We start from the raw sequence: 13,757 nt of genomic DNA on the forward strand, positions 1-13,757 counted from the left end.
AGACAGAAAGAGAGGAGGAAGAGGAAGAGGAAGAAGAAGAAGGAGAAGAGAGAGAGGAGGAGGAGGGAGGAGGCGGGAAGGAGAGGAAGGGGAGGAGGAAGAAAGGAAGGAAGGAAGGAAGGAAGGAAGGAAGGAAGGAAGGAAGGAAGGAAGGAAGGAAGGGAGGGAGGGAGGGAGGGAGGGAGGGAGGGAGGGAGGGAGGGAGGGAGGGAGGGAGGGAAGGAGTTATAAGCCATTTACAAAATGATACCAGGAATACAGTGCCTTGACAAACTAGATTGTTTGAGCCATGTTATGTGACCTCATCTTGTTATTTAATATAAAAATGGCAATTTATCATCAGATAACACTGTAGTTTTTCTGTAGTGTTTGCTCTGAGCCTGACACTGCACTGAGTGTTTCCCCACCATAGGTCTTATTATTGTCCCCATTTTGCCAATGAAGACCCAAGAGGTGGGTAGGGGGCAGGAAAGTGGTCAGTGAGGTGCTGGTAGGGTGGAGGGGCCAAGGATCAGCTGAGGCTTTCTGACCTGAGAGCCGGCAGTGCCCACCACCTGCTCTTCCCCCCAACAGCTCAACCTGTTACATTTCTGTTATCCTCATGCCATCCTCTGAATAAACACCCATCACGCTGGTCCTTGGTACCCATGACAATGACAGCTTGTCAGCCCTAGGCCAGTGCTATGGCACGTGGACATGGGGAAGCCCAGAGGTGGCAAGGATGGAGTGGGTTCTGTGTGGGGATGATGAGGGTGCTTGGAGCTAGAAGGGGAGTTAAGACTGGGAAGGCCAGTGGGAGCCAGTCCGGGGGTAGGAGACCTGGAATGCCAGCATCAGAAGACTTCCCCGCATGAGGCTCTTGGTAACCAGGGCTCACTTCTCTTCTGTCTGCTGCAGGATGGGGTGCATGAAGTCCAAGTTCCTCCAGGCCGGAGGCAATACATTCTCAAAAACTGAAACCAGCGCCAACCCACACTGCCCTGTGTATGTGCCGGATCCCACATCCACCATCAAGCCGGTGAGTAGGGGAGGTCCCAGTTTCCCTGTGGGCTGCCGGATGCTGCCCCAACATTGCCCTAACAGCCTCCTGTCTTCCCAAGGCTGGGCAGGGTGAGCTTGGAGTGAAAGGGAGCTGACTGGCCACCAACAGTGACCCGACTCGACTCTCCGGGATGCAGTGCCAGCATGCATAGGGACAAGGAAGTCACCTCTCTTTTCCTGAAGCCCAGGTTTGACCCGTCAGCCTGGGCTCCACCAAACAGGTTGAGTGAGCATCTCAGGCCTTGGGCCTGGGCAGAAGCAAAAGCAGTGCTGAGAATGATGAGTGACCCGTCATGATAGCAGCTGAAGTGACCATGTAATGGTAGTATCAGCAGCACTGCAAAAATACAGTAACAATTGTCATAGTAATAGTACCAACCATAATTGCACGAGTATAAGACCAAGAGTAGCAGCAGGAACAACAGCAAGAGTTGTAAAAAGAGAAGCAGTCATGCTAGGAGAGGTATTTACCAACTTCTTTTATGTTTATGCAGAGCTGACTATGAACCAAGCACTGTTCTAAGCCTTTACGGTTATTAGCACCCTAATCCTCACAATAATCCTACTGTGTGACACACAAATACATTCTTCTCAAAAATGAAACCACAGACCAGGCACAGTGGCTCACACCTGTACTCCCAGCATTTTGGGAGGCTGAGGCGGGAGGACTGCTTGAGCTCAGGAGTTCGAGACTGCATGAGTTATGATCACACTACTGCACTCCAGCCTGCGCAATACAGGGAGACCCTGTCTCTTTAAAAAAAAAAAAAAAAGAAGAAGTTGCTTAGAACACCACAGTTTAGGTGTCATTTCCCCTTTGCACGGACATTTAGATTGTTTCACATACATATTGGAGCCTTTATTTATGGACTATAAATCATTGGTGGGGCTATGATTTCTTCAAATGTAGTCAGAAAACACCGATCCGGACCAACCCCCTCACTGTGTTTTGAGGGGAGGGGTCAAGCAGCATCCCCCAGTGTGTCCAAGACGGAAGGCCAAGGCCACAACTCAAGAAACCTGGATTCTGGCTGGGCATGGTGGCTCTCCCAGCACTTTGGGAGGCCGAGGTGGGCAGATCACCTGAGGTCAGGAGTTCGAGACCAGCCTGGCCAACATGGTGAAACCGTGTTTCTACTAAAAATACAAAAAATTAGCTGGGCATGGTGGCGTGCGCCTGTAATTCCAGCTACTCGGGAGGCTGAGGCAGGAGAATCACTTGAACCCGGGAGGTAGAGGTTTCAGTGAGCTGAGATCACTCCACTGCACTCCAGCCTGGGTGACAGAGTGAGACTCCATCTCAAACAACAACAAAAACAAAAAACAAAAAACCTGGATCATTTTGTTTGCTGGCTCTGCCCCTAATGTGCTGTGTGGTGCCAGGCATGTCCCCTGCCCTATGTGGGCCTCCTCCCATGACATACAGGGCTAGGGTAAGATGCTCTTGGGTATCCTCAACACAGACCTTCCGTGGGTCCCCACACATTGGTCAGATTCATACCCTTCTCCCATTTCTTCCTTACAGGGGCCTAATAGCAACAACAGGAACACACCAGGAATTGGGGAGGGTAAGTATCTCCGAGCAGATGCAGTGGAGTCACGTGTCCTGCAGAGGATTCCACTAGGCTCACTCAGCTTGAGGCAAAAATCCCAAACAGTCAAACCCTCGTTGAGAATCCCCGAAATTTCCTCTGAAGTACTTTGCACAGGCTATTGTGTTTCTAGAACGCTGTTTAGTAACATGAACAAAACATATTTAGCTTTAAACTTGAGAATCACACCCAGCATGGTGAGATGCCTACTTATACTAGGAGCCATATATTGATGGGTGCGGAGCTGTGCCAGGTGCCAGGCGAGGGTCACCCAGGGCTGTGGATGCACTTAGACGAAACCTCACCCTCCGTGTGTCTCCCTTTCCAACAGGCTCTGAGGACATCATCGTGGTTGCCCTGTATGATTATGAGGCCATTCACCACGAAGACCTCAGCTTCCAGAAGGGGGACCAGATGGTCGTCCTAGAGGAGTGAGTCCCCATCCCACTCCCCCTAAGACAGACCTGCCTCCTCTACTCAACTATGTGCTCTTTTGTGCTTCCATAAAGAACCTGATAGATGGGCTATCTTATCCTGGGTACAAATGTCTAAAGAGAAGCTAATCACAACAGTGGAGGAAGGGTTTGCTCTCAACCTGGATGAAGGGGATTGTGCACTTACTAAGAGTGCACGTCCAGCCTGGGATGAACAGGTGAAGCTTTCTCAGGGAAGCCTTCCTAGAGCTCCTGTGATTAAGCCAACGGTTTTTACCTGAGGACCAGGCCCCATCAAGGTGACCTTAACATTCGGAAATCCTTGGATCTCTGAGTTTTCCACCTCCGATCTCCTACAGCCTTCACCATCGTGGGTATAGTGTCGAGGATGTGCTGAATCCCGAGAATGGGAGAGGTCATGCCTGGTTGGACCCCCAAGCCCACTCTCCCCTATTATCAGCCCCAGCTGAACCATTCTGAGTCTCCATGGGTGCAGGACCCTGCCATGGGTATAGCTAATAAGACCAAAGTTACAAGTCCAGGGAAGAGGAGTGGAGCCGGAGACCCAGGGCTCTGGGCTGTGGACAGGGTGATTCCAGACCCTCAGATGCACAACAGGAACTGTCGTAAGGCTCCCTACCCTAATCATGGGCACATGCTGGGGGGCTGACATAGTCACAGCCCTGTCCCTTACCCTACTGGCTTTCTGGAGGCAGGGGATTTTCTAGGTCAATGCTGGGGAGCTTGAGGAGACTGGAGAATGATCCTTCTGCCCCTAACACCTTTACTCCCTCCTGTCCCTCAGATCTGGGGAGTGGTGGAAGGCTCGATCCCTGGCCACCCGAAAGGAGGGCTACATCCCAAGCAATTATGTCGCCCGCGTTGACTCTCTGGAGACAGAGGAGTAAGTATCCTATTTCCTACCTTCCAGAAAGAGTCAAGCAAAGTCAACCTTGTTTGCAACTCAGGACCTCTGCACACACTGTACCACTGCCTGGCACATACTCTTCCCAGGACTCTGGGTTTGACTGGCTCCTTCTCTTCCTTCAGGTTTCATCCTTCCAGTCAGGGAAGAGAGGCTAAAGTGGGTCCCCGCTGTGACTCTGTCTTGTGGAAACCTGTTTTATTCCCTTCTGAACATGTTTTACTAGCAAAACGACCTTGTTTCTTTGGTTGGTTACACGTGCATTCTCTGCCTGCCCTGCAAGGAAGAGAGCTGGTGACAGCGGGGACTTTGTCTGCTGCTGCATCCTCGGCACAGGCTGGCATGCAGTCAGTGGTCAATAAATATTGTTGAATGAAGGATATGGTCTTGCCAAGAAGGGTCTCTGGAGAGGTGAGACAGCTCACACCTGGCTAGTCATCCCTCATTTGTTGTTTTGTTTTGTTTTGAGACAGGGTCTCACTCTGTTGCCCAGGCTGGAATGCAGTAGCACCATCACAGCTCACGGCAACCTCAGCCTCCCCAGGCTCAGGTGATCCTCCCACCTCAGCCTCCCCAGTAGCTGGGACTACAAGTGTGCATCACCATGCCCAGCTAATTTTTTAGTCTCCCTATGTTGCCCAGGCTGGTCTCAAACTCCCTGGCTCAAGTGATCCTCTCGCCTCAGCCTCCCAAAGTGCTGGAATCATAGGCCTGAACCACTGCACCTGGACCATCCCTCATTTGATTCATTCGAAAAACACATGCCCATGACTCTTCAAGCCCTGTGCCAGGCTAAGGGCTGTGGAAACAAATAAGATATCTCCCTACCCTCAAGGAGCTCCCCGTAACCCATCGTTCTTGGCTGTGGGTTCTTCTCGTGTATAGTTTGACTCTAAAAATATACTTCAATCATCCATCCATCCACCCATCCATCCATCCATTCATCCATCCATCCATCCATCATCCAACAGATACCTGTTGATTCCCTATTCCAGGGATACAAGATGACTCAGATGGGGCTCCCCGCTGGAGATGTTCTCTGTATGGTGGATGAGGTTGATGATTAAAAAGATGACTATACTGAGGGGTGGCAGTACATCCCATTAAAAACCAGCCAATCAAAAGTTGACAAATGACAGTTCCCATTATTTTGTCTCTTCTGCCTCCTCTTTCTAGCTAGATGGTACTATGGGTTTGGGATGCTTGCCTGTTAAAAATGAAAACGTCTGGGCTTTTCCCACTCTAAAGCCACTCCCTTCTGGTTGGGCATGGTGGCTCACACCTGTAATCCCAGCACTTCGGGAGGCCAAGGCACACAGATCACCTGAGGTCAGGAGTTTGAGACCAGCCTGACCAACATGGTGTAACCCCATCTCTACTAAAAATACAAAAAAGTAGCTGGGTGTGGTGGTGCACATCTGTAGTCCCAGCTACTCAGGAGGCTGAGGCAGGAGAAGCACTTGAACCCAGGAGGCAGAGGTTGCAGTGAGCCGAAATATCACACCACTGCACTCCAGCCTGGGGGACAAGAGCGATATTCTGTCAAAAGAAAAAATAATAATAATAATGCCATCCCTTCTTAGTGATCATGGAACTGGGGGCTCTGAGCTTCTTCTCTCTCCTTCTTCCAGGCTTTGCCCTGGGTCATCCCATTCTGTTTCTCCAGTCCAGGGTCTGAACACTTACAGAATGCCTGGGTCACCTCATGTGGTCCTTGCAGCAACCTTGGAGGAGGCATGGCTGGTATTATTTCTCAAAGGCAACATAATTGCTAAGTGGAAAATGCAGAGTGTAGACAACATGAATGGGGGGTTATCATTTGCAAACAAAGGCAAAATAACCTAGGTGGTGGGGTTCTCAGACACGAGCAGCATCAGCATCGCCCGGATTGCTGGCTAACAAGTGCTTTCCGGGGCCCCACTGTCAGATTCCGAATGTGCATTTCTAACAGGTTCTTGGGTGAGGTAGCTGCTGCTGCTGCTGCTCCCGGGACCCAGCTTGGGAACCACTGATCTAAATACACATATCTGGCCAGGCGCGGAGGCTCACACCTGTAATCCCAGCACTTTGGGAGGCCGAGGCAGGCAGATCACTTGAGGTCAGGAGTTCGAGAACAGCCTGGCCAACATGGTGAAACCCTGCCTCTACTAAAAGTACAAAAATTAGCCAGGTGTGATGGCGGGCGCCTGTAATCCCAGCTACTCGGAGGCTGAGGCACGAGATTCGCTTGATCTGGGAGACAGAGGTTGCAGTGAGCCGAGATCATGCCAATGCACTCCAGCCTGGACAACACAGCGAGATTCTATCTCAAAAAACAATAATAAAAATTAAAAATGAATACACATATCTGTCTTCAGGGCACTCAGGGGTCCTTGTGTCTGAATCAAGAAACTGCTAACAGAGGTTGCCTCTGGGGAGCACAACTGGGACCTTCGGAATCAGGGCGGGATGGAATCTTAGTTTCTCTCATTCCCCCTTGAAATAGGCAATACTTTCAAATGTTTCAAAATGCAAATGTGGGGAAGCATGTGGAAGAGAGAGTGAAAAGTCTTCTTCCCACCCTGTCCCCAACCCCTCCCCAGAAGCAACCAGTTTCTCGTGAGTCCTCCCAGATGCTTCTTCCTTATATAAGAACAGACATCTCTTCCCACTTGTCTCACACAAGTGGTAGATACCACACACACTGTTCCATACCTCTCGTTCAGACCTTCCATGCAGCACCTCGTTCCTTTTTTTTTAGAAGGAGTTTCACTGCGTCGCGCAGGCTGGAGTGCAATGGTGCGATCTCGGCTCACTGCAACCTCCGCCTACCGGGTTCAAGTGATTCTCCTGCCTCAGCCTCCCAAGTAGCTGGGATTACAGGCATGAACCACCATGCCTGGCTAATTTTGTATTTTTAATAAAGACAGGGTTTCTCCATGTTGGTCAGGCTGGTCTCGAACTCCAGACCTCAGGGGACCTGCCTGCCTCGGCCTACCAAAGTGCTGGGATTATAGGTGTGAGTCAGTGCTCCCGGACACCTCCTTCCTTTTTATACCACAGGGGGTCTGTCCCGTAGATGTCCTACCGTCCATTTAACCTCTGCCCCATACAGTGGTCTCTTAAGTTGTTTCCAGGCATGTACTGCAGCGAATCTCCTGGTGTATATGTCATTTCTCCCTTGTGCAAGATACATGGGATAACTTCCTAGGAGCAGAATTGTCAGGGAGACAGTTCTTACTTTTACATTGTTGAATATTTTACCATGGCACAAGTCACTTTACAACATGAAAGCAAAGAAGGTAGATGGGCAACATAGCATGGTGATTAAGATCTCGGGTTCTGGAGTTAGACTGCCTAGCCTCAAAACCTGCCTCTACAACTTCCCAGCTGTGTGACTCTAGGCAAATTACTTGCCCTCTCTGTTCCTCAATTTCATCATCCATAAAATGGGGCCGGGAGCAGTGGCTCACACGTGTAATCCCATCACTTTGGGAGGCCGAGGTGGGTGGATCACCTGAGGTCAGGAGTTCGAGACCAGCCTGGCCAACATGGTGAAACCCCGTCTCTACTAAAATTACAAAAAGTAGCTGGGTGTAGTGGTGCATGCCTGTAATCCCAGCTACTTGGGAGGCTGAGGCAAAAGAATCGCTTGAACCCAAGAAGCAGAGGTTGCAGTGAGCCGAGATCATGCCACCGCACTCCAGCCTGGGTGACAGAGCAAGATTCGGTCTCAAAAAAAAAGGAATGATACAGGTGACAACTCCATAGAGCTGTTGGGTAGACAGCAAGATAGATGTTAACTTTCTCCCCAATTGATAACAGAGGAACCAAAGGCCCAAAGAGGAAGGGAACTTGCTCAAAGTCAGACTGCAGGTTTGTGGCAGGGCCAAGGTGGGCTGAGGTCAGTCAGGTCTGCGGCTTTTTTCCAACTGCTCCTCACCCTAGTGAAGGTGAGAATGGATTCAGCTGCTGCTGCTTGAACTTTTCCACTCAAATATCTCCAATACTCAGGAAGAATGAAGAAAAGATCCCAGGATATGATCCTAAGTATAAAATTCTTTCCAATCTCACGTTGTAGCTTAGAAGTTCATGCCAACTTTACATTCAACTCTGTATATGCAGAGGAGCATTGGTTGCAAAGCTAACAAAACTCAGGCCCTTCACAGGTTTCCAAGGTCCCAAGAAGGATCTTGTATGCTTGTGAAATCTGCAAAAGTAAGACTTTGACCACAGTTGGTTAAGACTGCTGTCTGTTTCCACTCTGTCTTCCTGTCCCTCACAGCATGCGGCACTGGAATGACCCGTCAGCTTTTTGCACTTGGAATGCTGTATTATTTTTCTTAAAGGAAGCTCCCCTGCTCCAAATTGCATAGGCTTCAGTCTCAGCACACAGGATTCACCTTGGTAAAATGTCTATTTGGATATCAAAAGAATGGCTCCTTTCCCCTTTCTCCCCCAAAAAATCCTTGAGTAAAACTGATGCTGCAGGAAGCCAGACCCTCTGTATCCTGACATCCCCCTGGGACTTGCATGGCCACAGGCACCCTGTGTAGGCAGGACAGGACTGCACGACCCCAGGTTCACATTTGTCCCCTCCCTTTTCCATCAGGTGGTTCTTCAAGGGCATCAGCCGGAAGGACGCAGAGCGCCAACTCCTGGCTCCCGGCAACATGCTGGGCTCCTTCATGATCCGGGATAGCGAGACCACTAAAGGTGACACCAGCCCTCCCCACACTGTCCTCCCTGCAGAGGTGCCCCAGGTGGGACTGGCCACCACCCTTCCCTTGGAAAATGCCTTAGCAAACGCTGAAAAACCCAACCAGGTGCTGTGGCTGCCAGGTTTCTCCTGCTCTTGACCACCTGAGCCAGGGACGGTTGAGGCTCTGTGCCTGGCTTGGCCCTTCTAATTCCCCACAGCTGCCGGTTTAGGTCAGTGGCACTAGTGCCATGTGGCTTAGGCCCTGAAAACAAAGAAACATCCAGCTGAAGCTTGCTCTTCACTAACTTGGTTTTTCATTTGTTTTGGTTTTTGTTTTGTTTTGTTTTTTGAGACAGAGTCTCGCTCTGTTGCTAGGCCGGAGTGCAGTGACGGGATCTCGGCTCACTGCAACCTCCGCCTCCCGGGTTTGAGCGATTCTCCTGCCTCAGCCTCCCAAGTAGCTGGGATTACAAGCACTTGCCACCACGCCCAGTTAATTTTTGTATTTTTAGTAGAGACAGGGTTTCACCATGTTGGCCAGGATAGTCTTGATCTCCTGACCTTGTGATCCACCCCCTCACCCTCCCAAAGTGCTGGGATTACAGGTGTGAGCCACTGAGCCCAGCCTGTTTTGTTCTGTTTGAGACAGAGTCTCACTCAGTTGCCCAGGCTGGGATGCAGTGGCACAATCTCACCTCACTGCAACTTCTGCCTCCTGGGCTCAAATGATCTCCCATCTCAGTCTCCCGAGTAGCTGGGACTTCAGGTAGGTGCCACCACACTGGCTAATCTTTTCTTTCTGTCTTTCTATCTGTCTGTCTGTCTTTCTTTTTAGTAGGGATGGGGTTTTGCCATGTTGCCTAGGCTGGTCTCGAGCTTCTGGACTCAAGCAATCTGCCTACCTCAGCCTTCCAAAGTGTCAGGATTACAAAGTATCAGGATTGTTTTTTGTTTTGTTTTTTCTTTAAATACCCATAAGAGACCAAGTAGGGGAGGCCAAGGCAGGAGGATTACTTAAGCCCAAAAGTTTGAGACCAGCCTGGGCAACATAATGAGACTCCATCTCTACGAAAAATTTGAAAAATTAGCCAAGCGTGGTGGCGCACATCTGTACTCCCCAGTACTTGCAAGGGTGAGGTCAGATGATCTCTCGAGTCCAGGAGTTCAAGGCTGCAGTGAGCCATAATGGAGCCGCTGGACTCCAGCCTGGGCAGCACAGCAAGACCCCATCTCTAAAAAAATAAAATAAAATACCTATTACAGTATATCTTATCCACAAGCCTCTTTCCTCCTTTCCTTCCTCTGTAAGGAAATGAGGTAGGATGAGGTCACCAGAAGAGAATCAAGCCAGCCTTCTCTGGGACTCTGCTGAAAATGCTCCTTGGAAGCTTTTGGAAGTTTTAATGTCAGGTGACCAGCTTCCTGGAATTTCTGTGCTGCAAGGGTGGATTCATGCTGGTTGGGTGCATGGATGGCAAGAACAGGCCTGGAAAACATCACGTAGCTCAAACTGGCATCGATTGAGGCTCATTGCCTCAAAGCAATGAACATCAGTAGGATTCTTGTGATTTCAGATTTCATGCTCTAAGTCCACCTTTACTATTTAGGTTCACAACTGCTTGACTCAAATAAGCCAAGTACATTGTATAAAATGTGACCTCACAGTACCCTGAAGCAAACAGATTTGGGGACACTGATTAAAGGCGTGTTCCTCGTGTGGCCTTCTACTTGACCCTCAGCTATCTGAACTGGCGACGCTTTCATGTGGCTAGGATAATGCTACCCACAGTCAGTGTGGCAGCTCAGTAAATGCTAGGGCTTTGCCTTCTCCCACCCAGCAAGCCCTGTTCAAGCTCCCAGGGGGAAAAAAAAAGGAGACAAAAAGACAAAGCTGTGCACAGCCCAGCGCTTCTCCTCTCTAGCTGTGCCCAGGACAGCTTTTGGCTTGGGCTGGTCCATTCTGCAGACAAGGGCAGAGAAATCAAAGAAACCATCACAGATCTGTGGGGCAGGAAAATGAGCCTGGTCCAGCTTTCACAGCCCTCTGAGATGGGACATGGTGGGAAGTGTAGCCTATTTAATAACAGTTGCAGCATGAGGCCCCTGAATCCCACCCTGCTGCTTCCTGGATCCTGCCACGCCCCATCCAGCGGCAACCAAGCCAGTCTCACCCACAACTGGGACAGAGTGGCTAAGAGCAGCTCTGGAGCCAGCTGCCTGGATTTGAATCCCAGCTGTGCCACTTACTAGCTGTGTGACTGTGGGTGAGTTACTTCACCTCTCTGGGCTTCAGTTTCCTCATCTATAAATGAGGATGATGATATTATAAAACCCCTACCCCAGGAAGTTATTCATTCATTAAATAAATAATATAATTTATGTAGTTATAATTCATTATAATGAATATTATTCTTATTCATTGTTCATTTACACAGAGTGCTTTGAACTTGCCTGGCATGTATGGTAAACTATTATTCATTCAACAGTATAAACTGGCCAGGTGAGGTGGCTCAAGCCTGTAATCCCAGCACTTTTGGAGGCTGTGGCAGGTGGATCACCTGAGCTCAGGAGCTGGCGACCAGCCTGGCCAACATGGTGAAACCCCATCTCTACTAAAAATACAAAAATTAGCTGGGCATGGTGGCACATGCTTGTAATCCTAGCTACTCAGGAGGCTGAGGTAGGAGAATCACTTGAACCTGGGAGGCAGAGGTTGCAGTGAGCCAAGATTGCACCACTGCACTCCAGCCCAGGTGACAGAGTGAGACTCCAACAAAAAAAAAAAAAAAAAAAAAAGTTTAAACTTCCCCAAATCCTATGACATTGTGCTATTATCATGGTAGAGAAAACTGAGACATAAGGACTAATAACTTGCCCAAGGGCACTCAGCTGACAAACGGCAAAACGGTGGCCATGATCTGAAAGACTTATGTGTTTCTGCTCTATGTGATAATATAGGGTGGTGCAAAAGTAATTTCAGTTTTTTCCACTACTTTCGATGGCAAAAACTGCAATTACTTTTGCACTAGCCTAATATGTATGTTAGGTTCCCACTGCTGCTGTAACAAATTAATACAAACTTACTGGCTTAAAACAACATCCGTCTATTCTCTAACAGTTCTGGGGATCAGTGGTCTGACCTCACTGGGCTCAAAATGTCAGCAGGGCTGGTTCCTTCTGGGGTCTTCAGGGGAGAACTCATTTTCTTGCCTTTTTTAGCTTCCAGAGACTACAGCATTCCTTGGCTCATGGCCCCTTCCTGACATCTGTCCAAGCTCTTGTTTCCATCTTCACCTCTTCCACTTTGACCTTCCTACCTCCCTCTAACAAGGACCCAAGTGATTACACTGGGGCTACCTGGATCATCTGGAATAATCCCTCCATCTCCATATCCTTAACTTAATCACATATCTAAAGTCCCTTTTACCATGTAAGGTAACATATTCCCAGGTTCCAGGGTTTAGGGCATGAGCGTCTTGAGGGACCATTATTGAGCCTACCACAGCGTGTTCATATTTCAATAACTGAACTGGATTTCTGGATTTTTTCCAGAAAAGTCATAGCCTGAGTTCTTATGAAAAAGTAAAAAGTACAGTATGGTTTCTTGGTTTTTTGTAGGGTAGATGATAGAAAGATGGATCAATAGATCAGAAATAATGAAGATGATGATGATGATAGCCAACATTTGCAGAGTGTTCAGTTTCCAAGTCGTTTACAGGGGTTACTTCTTTTAGCCATCAGGCAATAGGATCAGGTAGGGAGGCATGAAAACTATTCCCATTTTACAGATGAGGAAAATGAGGCATAGAGAGGTGACATAGTCACGTGGCCAAGGTCTCACGGGGGGGTGTGGTAGAGCCTGGATGAGAGCCCAGGATGCCTGACTCCCACAGCCCACTCAGACCCTCGTGCACTTCTGCTGAGGTGCGAGCGGTAGCCTTATGGGGTGTGAGAGTGCTAATGCAAGGTGGCAGGCCTCCAAGATGCCATTCTGAGGGGTTTCTCTTTGGTCAATTCAGGAAGCTACTCTTTGTCCGTGCGAGACTACGACCCTCGGCAGGGAGATACTGTGAAACATTACAAAATCCGGACCCTGGACAACGGGGGCTTCTACATATCCCCCCGAAGCACCTTCAGCACCCTGCAGGAGCTGGTGGACCACTACAAGAGTGAGTCCCACCCCGGGGGCGGGGGGCGGCGGCGACCCACCGCGATGGTCCTGGAGACTCCTAGTCATGGATGCACTGCAGCCCCTGAGACCTGCTGTGTTCTTCCTGGCCATCCCCAGACAGATGCTTTGGGTGCTTCTGAAGGCTTAGGACTGTTGAGCAGGAGGGTGGGGTGACCAGGATGTAGAGGTGGCACCCCGTCACACTCTGCTTGCTTGGGAATGTCTCTGATGGTGGCCACCAGGTGGAACACTGGACAGATCCAGTGGGCCAGGCAGGGTGGCCTCCGAGGAGCAACCTCTGGCTGGCTGGCTCGGTGCTTGTTGCTCTCAATTGACCAGGGACTCTGTTCCAGAGGGGAGCGATGGGCTCTGCCAGAAACTGTCGGTGCCCTGCGTGTCTTCCAAGCCCCAGAAGCCTTGGGAGAAAGATGCCTGGGAGATCCCTCGGGAATCCCTCAAGCTGGAGAAGAAGCTTGGAGCTGGGCAGTTTGGGGAAGTCTGGATGGGTAAGGACCCAGGGCCAGAGCCCACAGTGCCAGAGGGTGGAGGGGAGAGGGAGGTCACTTGCTTCTAGGAACACCTTATGGCAAAGTGGGAATGCAGCAGAAGTGGAGATTTAAATAATAGCCATAAAGAAGCAGTTCTCTGATAGCAAACCAAATTGTCTTGCTGTGCAAACACTGATTTGCCTTTGAGACCAGTCCTGTAGGGATCAGAAACTTCCTTCTGGGAAGCAGGTGTCACGGATGAGGAATCCCTCCCTCATACGGAGTGGGGACTGCCTAATAGGTTAGGAATGAGATAACCAGAGACCTTTTCAGATGATGAAAATTAAGAATGGGGAAATGCAGCTTGCAGATTTCCAGGCAACTGATGAACAGGTTATTCTGAGCACCTACTGTGTGCCCAGCAC

At 49.7% G+C, this 13,757-nt stretch overlaps 1 protein-coding gene across 2 annotated transcripts in view; it reads left to right on the forward strand.

Annotated features, from left to right (window-relative positions):
• Nucleotides 1-13,757, forward strand: part of HCK (HCK proto-oncogene, Src family tyrosine kinase) — a 49,849-nt gene that overhangs the window by 19,269 nt on the left and 16,823 nt on the right. For both annotated transcript variants that reach the window (XM_005568655.4, XM_065522963.2), the window contains exons 2-8: nucleotides 898-1,018; nucleotides 2,567-2,609; nucleotides 2,965-3,064; nucleotides 3,873-3,971; nucleotides 8,584-8,687; nucleotides 12,693-12,842; nucleotides 13,198-13,350. In XM_005568655.4, coding sequence (XP_005568712.1) covers nucleotides 899-1,018; nucleotides 2,567-2,609; nucleotides 2,965-3,064; nucleotides 3,873-3,971; nucleotides 8,584-8,687; nucleotides 12,693-12,842; nucleotides 13,198-13,350 — 769 coding nt within the window. In that variant the 5' untranslated portion in view covers nucleotide 898. The remainder of the gene's footprint in view (nucleotides 1-897; nucleotides 1,019-2,566; nucleotides 2,610-2,964; nucleotides 3,065-3,872; nucleotides 3,972-8,583; nucleotides 8,688-12,692; nucleotides 12,843-13,197; nucleotides 13,351-13,757) is intronic.

The sequence above is a fragment of the Macaca fascicularis genome, chromosome 10 (genome assembly GCF_037993035.2).
Source record: "Macaca fascicularis isolate 582-1 chromosome 10, T2T-MFA8v1.1".
In the NCBI taxonomy this organism is placed as follows: domain Eukaryota; kingdom Metazoa; phylum Chordata; class Mammalia; order Primates; family Cercopithecidae; genus Macaca; species Macaca fascicularis.